Source organism: Micropterus dolomieu, linkage group LG23, assembly GCF_021292245.1.
Source record: "Micropterus dolomieu isolate WLL.071019.BEF.003 ecotype Adirondacks linkage group LG23, ASM2129224v1, whole genome shotgun sequence".
Classification (NCBI taxonomy): Eukaryota; Metazoa; Chordata; class Actinopteri; order Centrarchiformes; family Centrarchidae; genus Micropterus; species Micropterus dolomieu.
Genome location: NC_060172.1, coordinates 30,060,976 through 30,085,019, shown reverse-complemented (window position 1 = coordinate 30,085,019; position 24,044 = coordinate 30,060,976). Strand labels below are relative to the sequence as shown.

The 24,044-nt window shown below is 40.3% G+C and overlaps 1 protein-coding gene and 1 long non-coding RNA gene across 8 annotated transcripts in view; one reads left to right on the top strand and one right to left on the bottom strand.

Annotated features, from left to right (window-relative positions):
* LOC123963117 (vacuole membrane protein 1-like) overlaps positions 1 to 24,044 on the bottom strand; it is a 57,326-nt gene that overhangs the window by 23,791 nt on the left and 9,491 nt on the right. For 6 of the 7 annotated variants that reach the window (XM_046039674.1, XM_046039676.1, XM_046039680.1 and 3 more), the window contains 2 exons: positions 13,944 to 14,180; positions 10,512 to 10,643 (listed from right to left, as the gene is read on the bottom strand). In XM_046039674.1, coding sequence (XP_045895630.1) covers positions 10,512 to 10,643; positions 13,944 to 14,180 — 369 coding nt within the window. Of the gene's footprint in view, positions 1 to 10,511; positions 10,644 to 13,943; positions 14,181 to 16,041; positions 16,068 to 24,044 lie in introns of all 7 variants that reach the window. The other variant, XM_046039675.1, reaches the window with a different exon arrangement.
* LOC123963118 lies at positions 1,331 to 5,173 on the top strand. The gene is made up of 4 exons (XR_006823127.1): positions 1,331 to 1,695; positions 3,497 to 3,579; positions 3,696 to 3,870; positions 5,000 to 5,173. It is a non-coding gene; the product is annotated as an uncharacterized LOC123963118 (long non-coding RNA).

Sequence of the window (24,044 nt, the reverse complement as noted above, 5' to 3'; positions counted from 1 at the left end):
ACTGATTACATACTGTAGGCATAATATAGACATGGCTTTATTCACAGGAGCCATCTCAAACTTGCTTCACAGATTTTTACTAAACAGCTAATTGCAAAGTAATAATAATTTATTCTTCTTATTACTGTTGTAGAGTTACTTACCAGAAACATATCACACTGTCTTTGTGAATACTGGATTATTTCTGACATTCAACACTTTAAAAGCATTATTAATAATTTACATTTTATATGATAAATGATTCACAATTAACTTCTGGTAAATTTCAGATTGATAAAAATAAATTTGTTTGTATTTAAATCAGTAATTTTAGCTACTGAAATGTTTATTAAGGGTAAATTAGAGAGAAAAGTTTTTTCTTTTTTTTAGAAGGGGGAATATCACAGAGGTGTGTGAAATAAATGTGTGTAGCCGGCTGCAATGTTGTTTTTGTAGATGTTTTTAATGAATGCTTTGAAACCCATTCAAATGGGTCACATTAAAATGAAAGAAGAATTTAGAATAACCTAATTCTAATAAGATAATATCTTATAATCAAAGACCTGCTTTTAGGATTTCACATCTGAATGTTAATGTTTCATCTTATTTACAAATTACTGTTCGTGGACCTACATTAAACCTTTCCATTTTATTTCTAAAAACATACTGGTGTATAAATGAAACGAAAAATAAGTGAATAACTCGTTGGTTTTTATCTCTGCTTGTTGTTTAATAAGTGTAAAGGAGCTGCAGCTGCAACAGGAAGATTTTCTTCCTCCTGTAAATGTGCCCTTAACAAAATGTTTTCATCAATGATGAAATGAATCAACTGAGCAAGATAGCAACTGACAAACTAAATAATGTTTATTTTGTCAAACAATGAACGTGAAAATACATATATTTTGATGCACTGTGCTTCAGAATGATTTTCACTAAATCTTAGAAATTGTCTTTCTAAACCCTCACAAGTGTAAGTGCTTAAATGATAATAATCTTCATAACCCAGTAGGTAAGCACATCCTTTTCAAAATATTTGCACTGTTTTAATCCTAATTTATCCACATTTACCTAAGTAAATGTGAAAAGTACAAGGGATGAGGAACTGTTGGTGGGTGGAAAGTTGCATGCTTGTGTATATCTAAAAAAAACCATTAGAACTAATCTAATAATAAACAACTTCTTAGAAGGAAAATGTATTTCTTTAAATGTTTGAATGAAAAAGGTGGGTTTCACAATTTAAACATGTCCTGCGCTAAATTCATGACCATCCTGCCAACAAAAATATCTTTAAGTTCACATCTAAAAATGCGCTGATTCACCTGCCACATGGTGTAAAAGAATTACAAGGCTCATCTCTAAACATATTTCTTCATTCTAGGAGAGTGATGAACTGGTTTTAGCATGTCTCCATCTTACCTCTAGTGCCAGTTATTGATTCAATTGTGACGGGGAAATGGAGAACAAGACAAGAGACTATGGTCATTGCAGTGACTCACAAATTCTTACTTTTTCTGCTGGTCTTGCCCTATCCCTCTTGACAGCTCCACAAAAGCCTGTTTTCACAGCAATGACACAGGTTTTCCCTCAATATACCTTTTCTGGGAAGAGGAGCCTTAATCTGTTTGGATTTGACCTAAACAAGTTCTGGGAACACAGTGGGAATCCAAAGGAAATCCAGGACCTTTCACATTTCTGGATGACACACTCAATATCTAGGTAATTTATAAAAGAATTACTTCCATACAATGCTAGATTTGTCATTGTTAAATTAGAATTATTTGGTTTTGTTGCACAGAAATAGTTTAGCTCTAGGTAAAAATCCAAACTTTTAAAACAATAACAATGAAATATATCGAAGACACAGCATTTCCAAAATATTTGATACAAGATGTTTTATTTTCTAGACCTTAATATGTTAATAATTGGATCTGTTGGCAGTAGAGAATATGGATTTTACAGCCAAAAACTGCACAACGGCTTTCATTCTTTATTATTTATTATTATCTTTCTTTTTTTGTCTGAACATATCTTGAAGTTGCTGCCCTTTTGTCATGAAAAACAATAACATTATTTATTCTTTCCAAAGTCAATGCAGTAATACTGCCTCTGTTTTAATAACTGTGAAATTCTCAATACAATAATGTGATTATATTCATGTTATATTGGTTGGAACATTTGTTTTACACAACTGTTAATTGGCAACCACTGTCTCTTTAGTATCTAAATAAATATTTTGCAGAATAAAGCCTTATATGTATGCTTAATTTATCCTTACATAGAATTATGCTAAAAAATAATACCATTCATTTAAATCTCTGTCTGCTGCACACATACTGAAATAAAACAAATGTATATATTGTATAAATTATGCAGTGTTTTTCATTAAAAGCATCCTTCCTTCTTCAGCTTTAACTTCAAACTCATTTTATTTGTGAACAGAACAGTTAAACCCTCACAATAATAAGTTTTTAATTAGTATGTTGAATTTTTGTTTTGTTGTTAGACACCCTCCATTTAAAGAAAATACACACTCTTTCACATTGACTGCTCATTTGAACACATAATTATGTTGGTATTAAAAGTATCATTCACCTTAACACGTTTATAAAATTGTTTTTTTCCTGAACTAAATCATTTATGTTTCCATAACATTTCCTGATGGTTTTTTATGTAGCAAAGTGCTTTTAAAAATGCATCTCTTGCATTTTAGAATCTCAACTAGTTTCAAACAGTTAACAGCCTGTTTAATAATTTTAAATCTAAATATCTTTAATGAATGTTTGCTGTTTGTGAAGTAGTTTTTCCACTGAAAACATATTTTTCTCACCTAAAACAGTATCAAATCAACTGACAAAGAAACAAAATAAAAGAACACATTTGTTTCATAGGAACAGACAAGAAAAAATAGGGCTCTTTCAAAAAAATAAAAATAAATCAGGCCTCCGTTTCTAAAACTTCACATTAATTCAAAAAAATGAGGCAGAGGAGGGGGCTGGCAATACATGACCATACCTAATATGGTCAACAGAACCAGTACAGTGCTGATGACATTCTTTACGGGGTGCAAGCAAGTGGACAGGAAATTTGAGAGACATGGGAGGTCGCCTAATAAGGTGGTGGTGGGGGGAGCAAAGGGACACAGAATCTGATTGGTTCACGATTTGAATTTCTGCCTCCACAGATGTCCAATCATGAAGGTTTCTCCTTGGACTAGCCTGTAGTTTTAATTCTAGCCTGTCTCATGTGCATACGTGTGCGTGTGTGTGTGTATGTGTGCGTGCATCTGTGTGTGTGAATGTGTGTGTGAATGTGAGAGTTGCTCAGCTGGTGGGAGGGAAGGAATGTGTATGGTTGGCTTAAAACTGAACTCCTGAGGACTGTGTCTGGACCAGGGACACCTGACAACTGCCGGTGTTGTAGTGTGGACAGAACTCTGCAGAACCAATCAGTGCCATGGTAACAGCCTGTGAATCCCATTCATTTTCTGACATCATGACACATGCACTGTTTACATTAGGTGCCGTAGTCGAGCTTTTGGCTCATGCAGTGAGAGCGAGCATGAAAATATCACCGCAGCGTGAACAAAGGGTCCCTGAGGAGGTGAGGGGAGGGTGTAAAAGGGTGTGCATATGTGTGTGTGTGCAAACTTGTGACACTGTGATTTACTATAGTTCAAGTATGTACTTGGACACTCTCAATTCTGCATTTCTGGACAGGGGAAGCTTCTATCTTGGATGGCTGGGGTTCAGACATCTAGACTCTGTTGTTGGCGGCTTATGGAAAATCACCATCTTTGCCAGGCAGCTTGCCAAGGGCTGCCTCCCCCCTGCCCCCCCCTCCACCCCCATCACCGCCGGCCTGCAGGGCTGGGCTTAGCAGCAATTACATTTGGTAAGATCTTGTCAAGGGCGCAGCGTCATTAAAACCATGGAGGTTTTGGTTCCAGGTTTGGCTGCTCGGCAGAGATGCTTTACTCAGCAGTCTGCACAGTCACCCCACATGGAGCCGACCTCTGTGGGGAACAATACTCTCATTTGATCTTTTGTTTATAAGTTGAATTTGAAGTGGAATTTTTTTACGCCATATACTGACAGTCAGATTAGCCAATTCATCATTTGAAGAACATCATAAGGGGTCCTCAGAAACCACATTATGCCAGATTTGTCTCTTACTCTCTAAAGCATGCTCCTGCCATGTGTTTCATGAACATGTGCTACTTTTGTGTGAACATTATTAAACTTACTGGAACACAGAATTTTTAAAAATAAAATGGCAGCCTTACAAACACAAGAAATGTACCATGTTTTCATTTTCATTTAATCACAGTTAATACACTGTAGAAGAAGGAATGTCATAACTGAGGGATAGCAGGGTGATTGTCACAAGATAATGGAAGTGTGTAACAAGGATGATTAATTGAATATGAATATGAAATGAAATTCTTATTAGGTACATAGCAAAAAAAAAAAATTACTCTTGGTCCGTAAGTACAGGCACATGTCTTGTATTAAATTGTGTGAGGGAATGAGCTCTACATTAAACATAATAGTATGAATATCTGTGGTTACAGTGGCCAGGTGATGACAGTTATAAGAAAAATCCACAGGGAAAAACCAGGGAGGACACAGTTTTTTTAACTTGCTACAGCAACAACAAAGCGTTATGGTTGACCATCTTGATATTCTGTAAATGTAAACAGGTGAACATCTGTTTCAAGCATCAGGTTTTTGAAATGCATTGCTGTACGATGTGATATTAGTTTATTTCGGATTTGCTGAAAAGCTGCTCTCAGTTCTGTTGTTGGCAAAGCAAACACTTTGTTTTCAATAGTCTTTGGTAGTGCTGATGGGGTACAGAGTTCAAACACAGACAAAAAGCAGGCAGCGACAAGGCACTCCGCTCCATGTGGAAAATTAAAGTGTCAGACAAGGAAAAATCTATGCATAGCCTATACACAAGTGAACACCCACACACATTTTTCTCTCCCTCTCTCTGTGTTTTCTTTTTTTCTCAATGAAAGTCTTTCACACAGAAGACACACATCTCCGGAGCGGTCGCGAGCCCCCCGACACGAAGACGGCTAAAGTTCATCTCATTAACTCCTGACAAGCCCGTGCCCCTCTCTCTCTGGCACAGGAAGTGGAGTGATTAAGGAGTCCTGACGCAATAGAAGCTACAGTCCCCTTTCAATAAAAAAAAAAATTTAAAAAAACGCTACGCATTCAAATCTATCTGGACACACACTCACACACACACACAAAAAAAATGCACCCCTGAGTCCACGTTGACAAATTCTTTAACAAGCTGTGGTTAAAGGGAAGCTGGTTTTACTCTGACTCACCCCCCTCCTTTCAAACAGTTTACTGGAAATAAAGAGGGAGGAGGAAGGAGGGGGCACTTTCAGAGAAGTCACGTGACGGGGCCGGGCAAACCACAGCACAGAGAGCCTTTGAGTGCAGTAGGCCAGGGGGGAAGGCAGGCATACGCCCAGCGCAGATGGGCCTGATTTGAGTTACAGGAGATACGATCCTGGGAGTTGGCAATCAAGAATTCACAGCCTGTTAACCTCTTCCGTGCCGGATGAAAAAAAATAAATAAATAAACACAAGCCAGGAAATAACTTCATTATCAAGTTACAAGCAATCATGGACTCGATCCATGCAGAATCTTCCGAGACGGTCTGTGTCCACACTGAGGATTCCTCTTCAGCACACGGGTGCTCTCGTACTGAGCTAAAGATTTAAGAGGGGAAAAAAAGCTGATGTTCATGACATCAGCGTCTGGAGCCGTTAGAAAAAGCATGACTTCATTATTCTTGAATAGCTCTGTTGAATGAATGAGAAAAAAAAAACCCAGAGTGCTCTGCTGCTGTGCATCACATGCACTTGTGGCAGGAAGTTGGCACGTGCAGGCTCAGAGAAATACCACTGGGTTTAAGTCAAACTGCTGGCACCTACAAACCTCTGTGACTTGAGCAGAGAGGACGAAGTCAGCATCTTAATCCAGCTCTGCTACCACAGGATGGAGAGTGTGTGTGTGGGACAGTCTGGGTGTGTGTGTGTGTGTGTGGAGGGGGGATATGGTTGAAGGGGTGTCACATCCTTGAGGACAAAACTTAACCACTTTCTGTCTACTACACAATGATCCAACGATACCAAAGTTTCCCCAGTCCAATCCCAGTGGAGTCGTTTCCACTTTGGCCTACTACTATTGATTGTCAGCTTTCAATCAAAAATCCGCAGCAGATGAACGCCTCCATGTCCACCTTAAAATGTGGGAAAATGGTAAAAAGTGGCCTAGAGGTGTTGCGGGATCTCCTTGAGTGAAAGAGGGAACCCTAAGAACATCCGAGTAATGGTAAAAGCCCTGGCGAAGGAAGAAATGTTTCCGTATGTGGCAGGTCCTCGCTGGTGCTAGCAACCTGTCTCCAGATGCTGTCCAATCACACGAACACACATTGCATACATACACCGGGCTGCCAGATATGATCAGAGAGAGAGGGAGAGAGGGAGAGAGAGAGAAAGAGAAAGAGAGAGAGAGAGAGCAAAGCACAGTGGGAGACGAACAGAGTGCGTGAGAAAGAATAAGAGCATAGGAAGAGAGGGACAGAAAAGGAAACAATGTCAGAGAGAGAGAGCGAGACTAAGGCTGAGTACTGAGACAGCAGCATGCAGCGTCACTTCTAATCTGCTCTCATACGGATGCGAAACAAACAGGCGATGCTCCTCCTGCGTCACACTGTTAGGTTTGTTTGGGAAAAGACACGCACGGGCTCTTCAATGCTGAGATGATCATTTAGACAAACTCTCCTCTTCCCCACGCTGCCCGTTTGTCTCGCTCTTCCGCTGTCTCTGCTATTTCTCACAGTTTCAGTGGAAAGCGCCACCTTATCAGTAAGTGATGTCAGAACTCCACTCTCACACATGTGGTCTGAACGCCAGGGCTGCCAACCTGCCCAGCTGTCCAGAACATTAGTAACAGTGGACCTTTCGGCAAGTGTTGCGCCCCTGCCCCCTTGTTACCAGGCAGCACAGATTGTTCTCGACACATTTTTGTGGACTTCTTCTGAATCTGTATCAGTATTAGTGTCTCAAAAGGTCACTTCAGTTTGTGTTCTGGGAGTTAAACTGTGATGATTCGCACACATAAAGCACATCTACAGGTCCAAATTTATCGTGTAAGTGCTTCTATGCTTTTATTTTGCAAAAACTATTTAAATCATTTATTTAAGGAGGTGGATTTTTTTATACTTATGAAATCTTATGGGGTGCTGTTTCAGCCAGTGTCTACCCAATTTTAAGCGATGCAGGATAGGCAGGGACAGCGCAAAGGAGTGGTTGTTTGTGACATTAATTGAGCTATCGCCAGAAATGCAACATGGTTCAAAGTTTTAGAAAGTAGTGCAATAAGGATTTTTCTGCCACTACAAATGAATGCTGACTGGTGATATGATCTATAACAAGACATTTAGTCGAGGTGTTTCTATGCAGGTTGACTGGATAAGTACTGACTTGTGTAACATCTCCACTGAGAGACAATAGTTAGTGTTAGCCATTTTATACATTCTCAAACTGGGATAAGACAAATCAGTTATAGTGAAACCCACAGTTACTATTCTTACCATATCTTTTGGTGACTCTGAGTAGCCCAAAGGTGGACCCCAGACCCCTGTTTGAGGACCACTGATTTGTGGCAATAAATTCTTTTTGTATTCAACTACCCCCAAACCAAATCAAATTACTCCAAAATTTTAACAAGCAAATTTATCCATAGGGGTTTCAACTTGCTACCAGAAGAACTGTGAAATCCTGCTGCCAAATGATCCCATGTGTTCAAAACAAATGGCTGGAATTTGTAATCAGTAGTTTATAATATTTTTAGATTGATATTGATTTTTCATGGAACAGGAGGTCAAAAGGGATGACTGGGTTGCTTCTAAAATCTATACTCAAAATTTGAATTAAACTTAAAAAAAACTTTTAATTACATATATACAAGCCGAGCTATTAGAGTGTACATTTGTTTCACACACAGAAAGAGTACAATGTGTTGTGTGAAAAATTATTTTTAGCATAGTATAACAACATGGGAAATACAGAATAAATGACTTGTTAGAATGAACTTTTTGTCCCTTGTTTCTCATTTCTAAAAACATAGCCAAATATATTGTGGGGATTTAATTAATCTTGTGACCAGAAGAACACTTTTCATTTTTCCCCTCTAGAATTAGTGCCTTATCAAAGACAGCATGCAAGTACTGAACAATTCACATCTTAACTATGGCTGGACTGTTTCTAATCCGGCTGTATGCATGCTGAACAGTGAAATACATACTGTAAACAAACTGTAATATAGCTGCAAGAGGGAATGACAGGGTCCAAGTAGAATGTGAGCACTTGGATGCTTGACAACTTGATTTTCTTTAAAATAATTAATTGTGTTCATTACTACATGCTGATGCTCTTTTACTGTATATTGTATATGATATTTGGTATATAAATCTGCTTTCAGAAACATGTCATTTAGCTTATGACCTTCAGTGCAGACATGCTTCACATGACGACATTTGTTGCTATTTTGATAAATAATTGGAACAGACTGATTCATCAAAATGTCTTTAACAGCTTAAGATCAGTGAAGTCTGTAGATGATCCTGAACAATTTCTGACAGCTGGCCCAGCTGTTTCTGACGAGATGTCAAAAGAAAGCTTAATATGACCTCAATGAGCACTTAAAAAACCCCAGAGAAGGTGCCTTATGGCCTGAGCCACTGATGAGAAGTGGTTTCCAGACACCTTCTCACAAGTACAGACAATGCCATCGCATGTGCAAAACTGGGGTATTTTTGTCAGTTTAAACTTAAAAAGCTTACAACAGTAATTCTGAAGAAAATCCCACATCATTCTTGCCGTTTTCAAGTGTATGGTCAAATGTATAGGGGAAATCTGTTTTAAAATTAGATAAAACAGAAAATGTTGTGTATGCAGTATAAATTACAGCAAGACACTGAATATCACTGCAGACTCACCAAACTGAACACCATTTTAAACAAGACAGAGACATTGACATTAACTGTTTTAATGTGTAATGTGTCTATGTGTGCGTTTTATTAACTGCTTGTTTGTTCCTTATTCTTTTGTTTCTTGTCTTTGGCGACCAGTAGACAAATTTCAATTTCAGACAATAAAGATATATTGTATTCTGCCATATAAAGGATGTCTGCGTCAATTTTGGTAGCATTTGAATGAAGACTTGTGGAGGTGTTATTATTTTTGGGGGACCTAGTTCTGAATGGAAAATAGGTTGCAGTGAGACAAACTTTTGTCATATTAGTGAATGTGCTGAAAAAGTATTCATCTTTCTACATTTATTCATTTAGCTGACGCTTATCCAAAGCTACTTACAATTGCTATACATGTCAGAGGTCGCACGCCTCTGGAGCAACGAGGGGTTAAGTGTCTTGCTCAGGGACACATTGGTGTCACAGTGGATTCAAACCCGGCGTGACCAAACCATATATAATGAATCTACAAAAAGCTCACTACCTAAGCTACTTATGAGATTTTAACTTTTTTCATTTTAGAAGTGGCAGAATTTCCCAGGACTACGCAGCTCGGAACACGTGCAAGTTTGGTCACAAATACTTAAGTAAAATTGCACTTAAAGGCACTTATTTTGTCTGAGTAGTGGCTGAGATTTCCAACCTATCTACCGAGTTCAGGAACGGTAGCTGTTTCACTCAGATACAACAGGGTTCCAGCAGCTTCACTGCTTGGACCCCTAAATATTTCTGTGAATCACTCAGTAACAGTTTATTTGAAAATACAAGAGTAAATGAGTCTGTTGTAAAGTTCAAAACCATTTATGGATGCAGTTGTTTTACTGCACTTGACCTGTCTGACAGTTTGACCCACACTGTTGGAGAGAAAAAAGCATTCCTGAAGATGAAGACTGTGTCAGAACAGACAGGTCTGATGAAAAGCCTTTATGAAACCACACGCATGTTTCCCCTCGTTCCTCCTCCTGCATTCATAATCACAAGAGGTTGGTGAAATAAATATTTACAATGAGCTGTTAGGCTTTGTTGAAACATTTGCAGGGATGTTTGATTTAAATTTTGTTTTTCAGGGAATTTCAAAATGAAGGGCCGGAAATGGCGGGAACATTTTACTCGAATGCATCATAGCTGTTCTCTTAGTCATAACGTTGTGAAAGCACTTGATTCCTGCCGTACTGTTGGGACACAGGGGTGGGGCTTTGTCAATGGTCAATACACACACACACACACACACACACACACACACACACACAAACAAACAGAGCAATTAGAAATGAAATAGTAAAAGTACAGCAACGTGATACAGAACAAGCATGCAAGTGCAAGCGAGCAGAAAGGTGAGGATGAAGTTCTGGCTTAACAAGATAAGTGTTGTGAAGGTTAGAGGGAGGAAGGGGAGGAGGAAGACGTGACGGGGGTTAGGTAACAGAGGGTGGTGAAGGGGCTGAAGACAACACAGGGAGCAGCGTGTCACCTGTGTGGACTGGGTCTGATCCAGCATCTCCTCAAACCTCTGGTAGTCCTCGTCGTCGGGGTTGGCGCCTGACAGCCGTGCGGCACGGGCCATGAAGTAGGGAGGAAGCTCTCCTATAGCTGTACCAGCACCCTGCTCACACAGAAACAAAGTCACACATACAGAGATTGTTACTACTGCTCAGCTGTTGATGTTTGTAGCACTCCCTGACGTGATGCTGTGGTGGAATAGATTACTTTATATTGTATTTTTTAATATGCATTAATAGTTTTGTTGTAAAAATGCTATATTTCTCTTAATATTATGCTAATTATTATAACAAGCATATTACCATGGTTCCCGGAGGGTTAATGGAGCAAAAATATCAATATCCACTATCCAAAGGAGCTTGCACAGCTTGACGTCTGGGATTGTGCGATCAGAGCACTTAATGGGAATAAAACGGAAAGGATTTACGAGGACAAAAATCCCACAGATTATTAAACGATCATGGATGCATAAAACACACGCCCAGAGAAGGTGAAAAACCAGATGCCACCTCTAAACAGCATATCAACACACTGCACCACTAACTGCTCTGTTCAATTTATTTTGGACACGTGAAATGCAGAGTTTCTGGAAAATTTAAGATGTGCTAACAAGCCCGGGGGGGTCTAAAAGGAACCCCGATATCGATATCTAACAGCCAAAAGGAGCTTGTAGCTATAAAGTGGTGGAGCCCGTGTGATTGAGGGGGACTTAACAGGAAAAAAAGCGGAAGTGATTTGAGGGAAATAAATCCTCAGCACTTGGTCGGTTCACCAAGTTCATACCGCCAAAACATGAGGACGGGGGGAGTGAGGGGTGAGGGGGTGAGGGCTACAGACTTAATTAACACAATGAAAACAGCCGCCAAGAAATGCAGTGTTTTTGGAGTTGCTCACAGCTCATTACTTTAATGTTTCCAGGCACAAGGGGAAAGTAGGGGTGCAAAGAGGGATGAAGAGAAGATGCTTTGGATACAATTAGTGTAAGTTACATATGGATGATTTCAAGCCCCAACATGTCCCTGACATCCTACGATGTAAAAAAGAAGCTCTTGAACTGAAATTCTGTTGTTTAGGTGGAACACACACAAAATCGAAGCTTCAATCTCTCTCACTCTCTCCCAGAAGACCATAACCAACTAATCACAGCCACATTACTTGTATGTAGCTGGATGTCTGAGCCAGAAGATGATTAGTGAGTAGTTAGCAACCATGGCAGCGACAACAAGCCCAAACAATCATTCTCAGGAGGCGGTGCTCTCCCAAAACCTGGCAGACTGCATCTTTAATCTGGACACCCTGTTCTCTTGTTAACACTGCAGTCTTTGATGAAATCTGCCAGTTTTCTCTCATAATAGAGATGTGCCCTAATCTCCCTGGCAGCTGCTCCATTCAATAGCTCTGCCTGCGCCTGTGTGTGTTTGTGTAGGGGGCAGTGAAACATGCCCACCTGCACAGTGGTGGTGTTTGAAGTGGAGCACTTTAGGGAGCTGCAGTAGTGGACATTGAGGCTTCAAGAGGGAACAAAAAGAGACAAAGAGAAAGGAGATAGGAGGAGAAGAAGAGGTAGTGGTGGTGGGGAGGGGAATGTCTCATCGCCAGTGTATCCAGAGGATGGGAGGCTGGCCGGAGGAGGGGGAATACTGATGAGGGTGCTTTGAAACTGTGGGGGCAACAGGTGTCTCCAACTGTAGAGCTGACAAGGCTCAGCCGAGGCCATGCCAGGCTGGGGTTAAGAAGGGGTGTGTCTTAAGCTATTTTAAGGAATGAAAGGTGAGGATCACAATATCACTTATTACAGTATTATTTTTTATATTTCTTCTTGATAGTTTAATATTAGTATTTAGTTTAGCATGTAAAGAAAATGGTTAATGTTAGGGTAAGAGGGTTGTGATTAATAGCTTTAATAAAAGGCCCTTCTATGTATTGTAGTACAAATGTGTATTTGTGTAAGGGGACAATTACAATTGATTGATTAATTACAATAAATCAAAACCTCACAAAGGTTTTTGTGAATGTTACCAATGTTGCATTCGAACATGTGCATCTGTGCATAGTTAATGTATTACAAACAATGAGGAAGCCTGAAGGCCAATTACAGTAGAGAGCAGGTTGTGGAAAGCCTGTCTCGTTCCTGTAAAGCTCCCGATAGTGAAGAAGTAGCTAAAGATCTGTATTTCCCCCTCACCTCAGACCCTTCCACATTATGCAGAACAAGGAAATAGATAACAAAGAATGATAAACTTATATCATGTGTCAGTGACCAAGTTCTCTTTTTTTAATGTGCAGCAGTTCTGCCTTTCTCACAATAAATACATTAAAAAAAAAAGGAAACTGACGGTAACAGAGGACATGAAAAGACCCTGCAGTTACAAAGAAGTGGATGAGTGTGACTTCGAGATCACCGTGGCACATATCTGCTCTTGTGTTTTTATGTGTCCTGTGCGTGTGACAGTAGCGCAAGCCATTGTCAGTGGTTTCATGGTAACTCTGAGACATGTGTGAGTCACTGATAAACCACCAGAGCCCCGGTCTAAGTGTAACTAGATACCCAGGTAGAAGGCTGTTCTTTGTCAGGCTTTAAACAGGAACTCTGGTATTTTAAAGTTTAGCCTGTTATTTTTTTTTTTTCTTTTATAAAGTAGAAACCTATAAAAAGGTCGTAGTTTGAAAATATTTCATCTTTCTGAGCAGCCACAAGGCTGGTTAGAAGTGTGAAACCACTGACACTGCATGGGGGAAATACGCAGTATGAAGCTGGGTTTTTCCAAGAAAAATTAGTTATCAATGAATACATTTGCACCCACAGTATGAATGCAAATTTGTCTCATTTCTATTCATTTCTATAAAAAAAAATTCGGCACATGTGTCTTTAAGACTTTCACATGGTCAGCGGGAGATCTAAAAGAAAAGTCTTTGTATTAAAACATTAATAGAGAGAGAATACACAGAGTTTTCACCTTTATTACTGTTCTCTTACCAAAGCATAAACTGCAAGTTAATTCACAAAATTAAAAAAAAAAATCATGGTCTGATTCGTGCACCTAGAGTCCTTAGCATGTATTGTTTGATCCTGCCCCCTGAATTTTGGTAATTTTCTTGTTTCAAACACACTCTGTCTAACGGCACTTTCTAAAACGCCCTGGATAAATTCAACAATGCACGGTGGTCAAAGTGAAAACAAGACTGTTTTTCTTAGTTCCTGAGAAACTGGCATTTGGGAGATTTGAGGTTTCAACAATCAACAATATTTCAAATCACACACTCTGAAGACTGGTCAAAGCTGTGGCAAGTGTTTAAGGTCACCGCAAACTGTGACCAAAACTGAGCTGTGAGAAATGTTTATAAAAGCTTAACTCTGTGCAGATCCTGCAATTCCGGTTTACAGTATGCAACAGCCACTCACCCACATGCAAGCTTCCAGGCGGACTTTGGAGATGATGGTCCAGAGAGAGATGCTTCCCTGGATGGCTGCGGACCCCACCAACCCGTCCGCCCCAGCGGCCTCCACGCCCACCTGCTCAGCGCCTGGTGCTGGAGCTTCCTGCTGAGGGCAGACTATTTGGTCCGGATAGGGTGGCTCGGGGAAATCCACCGAGCCACATTCGTAGGCCGCCAAGGTCACTGATGCTATGTGTGGTCCCTGAGAAACAAAGAGAGAAAGACAGAGAGAAAGGCAGAGAAAAGGGGAGATCAAGAGAAAAAGAAAAGGAGTGAAAAACAGAGTAGGAGTGAGTGCACCTGTTGGAAGTAGTTTTGAGTCAGAGGAAGATCCCTTATTATTAGCATAGGGAGAAAGTGACAGCAGTGAGTCAAATACTGATTGATAACATGAAGACAGTTATATGTGGGCTAGTATCTAGGCTGTGTCTCCTAGTTCCTACAGCAGTGGGACTCTTCCTCTGCTTTTCACTGTAAGCTGTCAGAGCGATGTGCTTTCCTTTCTCTATGAGTTAAATAGGAAACTAGGAAATGGAGAAAACACACAACTATTACTAAGCTGGAGCAAAAGGCAGCTTCATGCTGTTTAAAAAACTAAAGGAGACTTAAAGTGTCAGTAGATAAAGCGCAGAGGGCACTGGCTAGATGTAGAAATCATTCCTCAGTCACCTTTTTCAGGTCACATGCAACACACAAAACCGAGCGTAGCTATACGTCACATATGTGTGCAATAATAATGAAGAAAAGCCGGGAATCAGGTCCTAAATACGGACTCTCTTCAGACAGAATTCACTCATGTTTGACTGTTCCTGTTGTAAGAACAAGACATTAGATGTCTTTGACAGAGCCTGGTCTTGTTTAATTTTTCTGACGTTTATTTACCCCGTTTCAGTTAGGCCTCAAACAGACAAATCAAAGGAAGGAAAAGAGGTGCAGGTTAGATTACTGGTGCGTGTTGAAAGTTTACTGAGCTGCCAGCTTTGTGTTCTTGACTCTGCAAACCCCAAAACAAGTCATCCCAATATCTACAACGGCTCTGAGAAGAGAGACATTCACAATAAAACTCAAAAAGAACAGAAATACCAAATGAATTAAGAGGGGATATCTCAATTTCAACACACACTTATGGTATTTTGAAGTAGCAGCATAAAAATAATCACTATAAAATTCAGAAGAATTAGAATCACCTATGTTGACCAAGTGTGTGTACACATACAAGGCATTTGAATCCAGTTTTAGTTTTAAAAATAAACAGAACTATTGTGGATGACAAGTAGGTGAAATAAATAGGTGTAAATGTTAAATGCAACAATGACCAACAACGTACAAGCAAGTCAAGTGTATCTGTAAATTGTAAACAAATACAAATAGTGCAAAGGAGTAAATATTGAATGGGATATATGAGATATTTCATTTCTTCCTCACGAAAGAAATTAAATAACTTAATATTCATTAATTCATTAATTTCATTCAACACACCTGCTTTCAGGGTAACTTCATGTATCACACCTGTTTTCAAGAGTAATTTAATTTCCTGTTTAGGTCAAAGTACAGTAACGGTCAAAATGTGAGAACTGGCTTGCTAAACAGAACATGGCCCGAAAAGTACAGTTCCTGTGAAACTTATGCTATTCCTGCAGCATAAACTCAGTTATCAAAGTTCAAAGGAACAAGGAAACTATTTGTACAAATGGCCATTGGTCATTCTACGGTGACTCGTTATGACAAAAAGGCAATGTTTGATTAAGTTTTATAGTGAACAGGATCAAGTCTCAAAGAAGGGGCCATGTAACTTTGCATCTCCTCTGTAGGAACGCATGCCACACACCGAACAATGACCTAGATAGATCTAAATTGACAGGGATTATCAACCACGTCAGTAACACTAGTGTGATCCCTGCAAATAAAGGCAAGTCCACTGTGTGGGCCTATAAAAGCTCAGTGTACTCTGTCTATTCCATGTGTTTACACTCATGTGTCTGTGTGTGAAGAAAGGGTGCTCCCAGTGACGCACGGGGGCAGTTTGGCATTACGCAATGTAGCGACAAAACAATTTGGCAAACCTGGGGTGGGGCTGGAACTTCCGGAGCTGCATGGGATGAGGCAGGACAGGACGAGACGTGAGAGGGCAGGGCAGAGGCGTGTGAGGCAACAGGAAACGGCAATATCTCCTCTAGAAACAGTGCACTCCCTTTAGATGACACAGATTTGTTTCTATACAGACATTACTAGTAAGCAGGCACATTAACATTAAATATCTAAGAAAAAAAAAGAGTAAACGTCTGATGCTCACACACTTGTTTTCTTACAAAAGCAAAAGACAAATGGGACAGTCTCTTGGGAAGTCAACAAACTCCCAACACTAACCCAGTCAGAAAGGATACTCCCCAGCCTCATATCCTCCAGTGGATCACACTGCCCTGACATCCACACACACACACACACACACACACACACACACACACACACACACACACACACACACACACACAATGACAGACTCCTTGAGCAGAATGTTTGTGTGGCAAAGAAAGACTATATTCCTCTTCCTTACACCTTCCAACCCTATCTCAGGTAATGTGTGTTTACCAAACACACACAAACAGCCTGCCAACAGAGTGTGTTGCGTGACTCGGGAGTACCAGCCCTCTCTTGCCCTCTCTCTGTTTTAATGCTGTGTCACTGCTTCTCACCTTACACAAAAGCCTAGTCATCTCATGTTGTCCTGGTGACTCACTATTAATCTGAGGCCCAGCCCACAAAAAAATCCAGGTAGCTGGCTGCCCTCTGTCTCATTTTGTTTCTGACTTGGTGTCACACAAACACACATTTCAATGCCACATTTAAAGGCACAGTAGATGGTTAATATCAGGAGAAAAATAGAAAGTGGGGGAAGTAGTTGTAGAGAAACCACTGTTCCACATTATACACTGTTCACTATAAACAAAGTAGTGGTGAATGCTGAAATAACTATTCCACCTCCAACTGTGTCTCCTTTGAGATTTGCCTAATGTTGACGATGTTTGCTGCCACTAAAATACACATTAGTACTGACAGAGGCACAAAGTTCCTCTCTCTCTGACCCAGTGGGATGCACAATGAAGGCAACATTGCTGGCATTCCTGTGGCGACCTGCAGAAACCAATGCCTGGCCTCCAAAGCAAGTGGGATCCCCACTTCTGGGTATGAGTACATCCACACAGACTCTGCGATGTAAAGGAATACTCCCTAAAAGTAAGTCCAATTGTCATCTAAAGCCTCATTCGAAGTGGATTTATTACTCTGGGGAGCTGGGGAGATTTTAACAATACCTGCGCTAGTCAGTGATTTTTAATCCCATCTGGAGCTTATATGTGGGTCATTTTTCACCCCACCAAAGCAATAATTAGAGCCGCAATTACCTACTATTATTCGAAAAACTTGCTGGTCCTCCTGTAATTTAAATCTCGTCCGGAGCGACATACTTGTATTTTAAAGTGCACATTCCTATGCGAATAACAGCTTGTCCTTCTATTGTGTGTTTTTTAATATGTGAAATTTGACTTTTGTGTGAAATTAAAGAAAATCTAAAATATTTTTGCTAATCCAACAGAAACATGTTCATACTAACACATTTGGGAAAAAAGAAAAATGAAAGCTAACAGGAGAGCAATAGCTCACCAAATGGGCAGTTGTAATGTCAGCTACAGGGAGGTACTGTTAAGTAAAATTACAGAGGAGTGCAGAGAATTTTTTATTCCCCACTTCCCTCTGTAATGCCCATCTGAATGGGGCTTACATTAAAGGTAACCTGTGGAGTATTAGCACTATGAGAGGGTACATATTTTGTTAGTATGAGGTCACACAAGCACACACAGTAGCACACGGGAGACGCAATACGCATTCCTGCTGCCAGTTTCATACTGCTCTGCCGTTTTTCAGTTGGTAAGGCGATGTGCCAACAAATGTAGCAAGTCCCGACAAAGCCGTGAAGAAGAAGGCTGCAAGCTAGCAAACATGGATGGAAATAATGCAGGATTGGATTTGCAAATGTTTTATGGTGGAAGGAACATTTGTTAAACCTCTGAGGTGAGTAACACTGAATAACTACATAACTTTTATAATTTAAAGAAATCTAAAGGGTAATGAAGCTAATAGGAGCTCTTATTGTTAAAAAATATCAAAGCTGTAAGCGCTATGTATTTTAGCTCCTTAGGAAAGAATAAAAAAAGTCCACAAAGACAAGAGTGGGGATACGTTTTCTTATTCGTAGTGATCTCGGCGGCCGTGATGATGATGTTGAAATGATAATAAATTACTTTTGATGTGTGGTAAATTGCTCCTTAACCTCTATTCTGTGACAGGGATTGGCCATGAGCATGGCAGTTGCTAAAGCACATGAACGGAAAGGAGCTTCCTCTCAGTGCCACAGCCAGAACAAAATGTGCGTCAATGTGCCCACTGAAGGAGGATGTGAAAGCTGGTTGGCCAATAGCTGCTGCTGAGATGAGCTTTTGACGTGGACCGTCGATCACCTTCTCTGGCCCACAGTATCCAGCACTTCACTTCTTAAAAGTCTTACATTGTCAAACACTTGATATATAAAGCTATACTTTCTTTTGTGTGACCTTGTGTGTGTCACAGAGACAGTATTATTAACTTCAGCAGACACACACACTCATATTATATCATAGCATTGTAGGTCTGATGACTTGAATCGCAAAGCACTGTGTACAAGGAGGGGGCTTTTTACATTTTAACTTATAACTACCGGTTCATTCTGTATGCGGAAACAGATGCAGATGAGTGAATGCACTCATGATGACATTTCATCACGTATCACATCAAATTTCAAAAACCTGTACATTCCCATTAGAAAGCAGTAGCGTCAACTGTCTGGGTTATAAATAAATTTTTTACAAAATATTTGTCCCTGCATACCTTTTCTATGTATATGTTCTGTACTATGCTACACTTTAAATTTGCAAAAGATCAAAGCAACACAAATTGTACAGGGAAATTACAGGATCCCTAAATTATTGTTTTTAATCATAAGACCCTAGCAGATGCAGCCCATAATCGTCACAGTCACCAGTCATGGCGTGGCCTCCTCTTGTGAGTCTATGGTAGCAAATGTAGCTGCTTCCTAAGCCCCAGACCAGACATTAATGGGTGACCATAAACTGACCAGTTCTCAGTGACCACGGCCACAGGACGGTCCAGTCATTAACAGGTCGCTGTGGTTGTCAAGGGCCATTTAAGCACATTAGACACGGTCAGGCTAGCATAACCTGTTAACCGCTTCTTCTAGTGGGAGACTGCTGGAGGCAAAGCAGGACAAACATTAGAGGTTAGTTCGTTATGAAGAAGCCCTGGTCAGGATCTCTGAGGGAGGTAAGAGAACGCTGGACCGAGGCCAATGATGAAGCAGAGACAGAGAGGAAGGGCGGGGGTGTTTTTGAAGTGGGTGGTAAGCGCGCGCACACACACACACACACACACACACACACACACACACACACACACACACTAAATGTGAGATGCTGGAGGTTTGAGGGGCTGGTCCCACTGATTTATCCATGTGGTTTCACCATATGACTTCATGTTCAGAAACCTCTCCCAGACTGGAAGACAGACACACTCACTCTGACCCCCCACTGAGCCATGGATTACACACTCAAAAGATAACACCTTCATTTCGATTTAAATAATTTGAAACTGATTTTACAGTTAATGTACAAATTCAGGAATTACAAAAGCAAATTGAAATACCTTACACATTGTAAAAGGGAAATTCAATGTAAATAAGTTGTGTTCATTTGCAATAACTTTACTAAGCAGGGGTTACCATTAAAGTCTTTCTCAAATCATCAGTTATCCCAGCCAGTTAAGTAAGTACACAGTCAATTCATGCAGTGCAATAAACTCTGCTCTGCGCTTAATCTATAGTTACATAATAATGTAAAATGTAGATGAAATATATAAATCAAATAATATGTATAAAAATTGCATTTAGCATAATTATACACATTAAAAATAATTCCCTTTTAACATATTATAATGGCAATTTTATTTACCTTCATTTATTTTTAATTTTGTTGTGTATCATCACAACCAGCTCTGTAACAATTCCATCAATTCAATTAATTAGTTATAAATTATTTTGATAATCAATTAATGGTTTAGTGTTTTTCTAGTAAAAATGTGCCAATGTTCCCTGGTTCCAGCTTCTCAATTTGGATGATTTGCTGCTAAAGTGAATATCTTGGGTTTTGAGACTGTTACTTGCTGCCAAAGTAAAGTGGGCTTTCTAATGGCCATATTTTGGGTAGCTGAAAAGCACTGAGTGACCTTGATGGTAGAATTTCATAACAAAACTATGCTTCAAACAACCTAAACACCAGCAGTCTGCCAGCAACGCTCTGGTTTGGTCTGGTCAGGTTTGGCTTGTTCTGGCAGGGTTGTTGGTGCCATTCCAGACTGACTACACACTAAGCCCACTTTTGCCCAGGATTTGCTTCTTGTGTGTGTGTGTGTGTGTGCGCGTGTGTGTGTGTGTGTGTGTCTTTCAAAACGAATGGTTATTGTACTTGGTATTAAGAGGACTCCTGGGGCCTCCAAGACACAGACAGACAGACGCATGCCTTGGATTGCTAAAGTGTGACAGTTAAGATGGAGAAGCATCATTAGAACCACCACACACACACACTCCCATGTACACATCTCTCTGGTATTCATCTTTAAAGAGGTCTACTGTCACAAGTCACAAGATGTTCGGGTAGATCCATGTCTCCAACCTTATGAGGGAGAAAATTAATTACTTAAAATCATGGATAAAAGCAATTGTGCTGTTTGTTTGTTTTTTCCCTCTTCTTTTTTTGGCAAAGGAAGTAAAGGCCCTTTTGTGGTATTTCATATTTAAACCCAAAGTTAGACAATTCTCCACAAAAGCAGCTGCAGATCCAAAACTTACCAGTGAAAAATCCCCAACCAACGGATCTTTATGGTATGTAAGTAAAACTGCCTGTTCAGTAGTGGGAGGATCAAATTCATGCGATAAAGTTCTGACACACTATCTAGATGTAGTTAAAAATTAATCGCTTCAAATTGAATTTAAGATGTGCTGAAGTTAAAGTGAGAGATCCGTTACTGCCGGCCAGTGGTGAGTCAAGAGTAGCTTTTCAAAGAACTACTGAACTTGATCCTGATGTGTCACTCATGTAACATGCATGCAGGGTATCAATTCTCACTTTGGTGAACAGAGGGGCGATTATGCTATGTGGAGTTGTGTTTGACGTAGAAAGCATATGCAACAAAGTCAAGAAAATTCTGATTTGATATCTTGGCAATGTTTATATACACAGTCCACACCACTAAGAGTAAAGTCAACACCCTCTAAAGAGCCAGCACGGAGCCTTATCAGCTCTGAGTTAAGAAACAACTCTCTGATCACACTTGTCAAATGATCAAAAAATAAAAACAAACAAAAGAAACACTCATGAGTAGTGGCAAATGTAGTCCAGGTCATACAGACCAGCAGGAGTGTTTGTGAGTCACAACTCAAACAAAGCAACCGGGTTTCTTTCTATGTGAACATGAAGGTGCCCGATTGTTTGCCTGGGATTGGAGCAAGGTTCGTCACTGTAAAGCCAGACAATGGTCAGGTGAGTGTGCCACCCAATCACACACACACACACACACACACACACACGTCTTTTGTCCAATACTCTGCCATGCTGTGATCGAGTTTCCTTCACCCACATGTTCTTGTCAGACTGTGAAAGCGTGGGCGAACTGCACCTAACTGTATAACGGCATATGACCAGGAGAACTTTCAGGACGTGATCAGCAGTGTGTGTGTATGAGTGTGATAGTAACAACAATGCAGGGACAGTGTGTGGAAGCCACACTCTCAGACCTGCTCAGCACTCACAGCGATAGTTGGCACTAATTAAAGCTGTGCTCCTGGTAATTGCCAACAGCCAAAACTTAATTTTAGGGGGTTTGCTGGGGAAAATCTGTATATTCTACACAAACCTCCTCTGCAACCTGTAATTTAGCAATCCTAAAAGAAACTGAATATAGAAAACTGCAGAATGTTTCTTTATTTAGATGAGCCACTGGTTTATTTTTTGAAAGACAAGGGACTGTAAATCGTGAGTCATAAACACGCTCCAAACATGGTTCAATTTTGTGTTATCCCATTGGATTGGTGTTGTTTTTCCCTTACTGGCTGCTGACATTTATGTACACCTCTCACTCATAAAACAGCTCAAAGCCAAGAGGGAGAAAAAAATGACTACCCGAGTTGCTATTATGTAAACAGCAACGTGCGCAGCTTCAATTATAACGAACTTAATTCTTTGTTGCTGTTGATTTAATGTTGAGCACAACAATTTTCATGCTGCCCATAATGACTTAATGGCAACAGCCATTACTGAAAGTAATTTAATGGTGGATGACTCAGATGAGCTCTCTTCTAAAATATTTACAGCATTCCCAGGCTTACAAGAGTCACACTCATCGCTAACCCCTTCTCAGTTAAAAGAGGATTTATGAAGGGCAGGGACACTAGTTGTCACTAGAATACAAATACTTAAAAACCTAAGTGGAGATGAAAACTGGTCTCACTCATAATTGTGATCTTCACAATCATTATGGCGGATACATGCGCAGGTGCAGCTCTCTCTGTGTGCGTACGCGTGCGTGTGTGTGTACTGATCCTCGCCTCCGCAGCTCCTGCTGAAATGAGATCTATCTAGTGTTCCTGCATGATTTTATTGTTTCCATGGTCTGTATTATATGCACCCACCCACTACCTCCTCCCTCAGAGCAGCTGGATAAAATACACTTGATTTTGTGCCAAGACGTGCCCCCCCTCCATGCATGAGTTGCAGAGTTTTATCTTTCTCCAATAACCAGTCCTGTCCATGTACAATGATCTCCCGCAGTCTCAGCAGGATGCAAACACAGAGAGGAGACACAGGGCAGCAATTGCCCATGTCAGGGAACAGGAGAGCTGCCACTTTTGCTCTGGTTTCATTGACTGGAATGGTTTGCATATCACTGACTCTCTATCCTCCTCTGCTGGTGGCTCAGCAGTACTCACGTGTTGCTGCTTCCCGCCATCCACTCAGGATGTGTGCTGTTAATAAGTGATGTGTGGTCATTTATTTCTAACAAAACCCCTATTAGCAGTTAAAAGATTTGTCATTATCAATTTCACCGAGGTTAAACGGAAAGCTTGCACCTAGTTCAATGAAGTCAACACTGTGTCGGCAGAGAAAAATGTGGCCACACATTTACTGTAACTGGATGAAATTAAAGAATTAGCTTCAATCATGGAGTGTAGTCCTTTAAAGAAGTCAGAAAAGGGACAGACACATAGTGACAGCTAGGAAGGTTGCGGAAGTCATATGACAGAGTCACATGTTATGTCATGTGGAAATAGCACTACAGAGGACCTGGACCATGGTTATTAGACCTGCTAGTACATCTTACAATGGTACAATGAAATATATTAGTAGTTTTATTGTTCACTATGCTCTTTAATAATATTATATATTGTGGAGTTGTTTAAGTTTTCTGTCTTGTCTTTTTTTGATAATTTAACAACAAGTCCAAAGCTTTCAAACTCACTTCTGTTTTCCAAATCTTTATTCGCCAGGGAGACAATATATGAATCTTCAGCTGTATCCTATGTGAATAAAAACACTGACACATAATATAATGAAGCACTGTAAAGTATTACAATAGGAGTCTGCACTGATTTTTCTGGTTTCTTGACATCTTAAGACCACTTGCACCCTCTACTGACTGTCAATAGTAATGGCCTGGGCCAGTTACAAACGTCCTACTGACAATTTATGAATCAGTTACTATGTACAAATACAATGGCTTTAGCCCTGCGATGGATTGGCGACCTGTCCAGGGTGTACCCCGCCTTTCGTCCGATGTCAGCTGGGATTGGCTCCAACCCCCCCGCGACCCTGGACGCAGGATAAGCGGTTGACGATGGATGGATGGATGGATGGACAATGGCTTTAAGCCATTTTTATGAATTAATTAAACAATCTATTAATTTGCA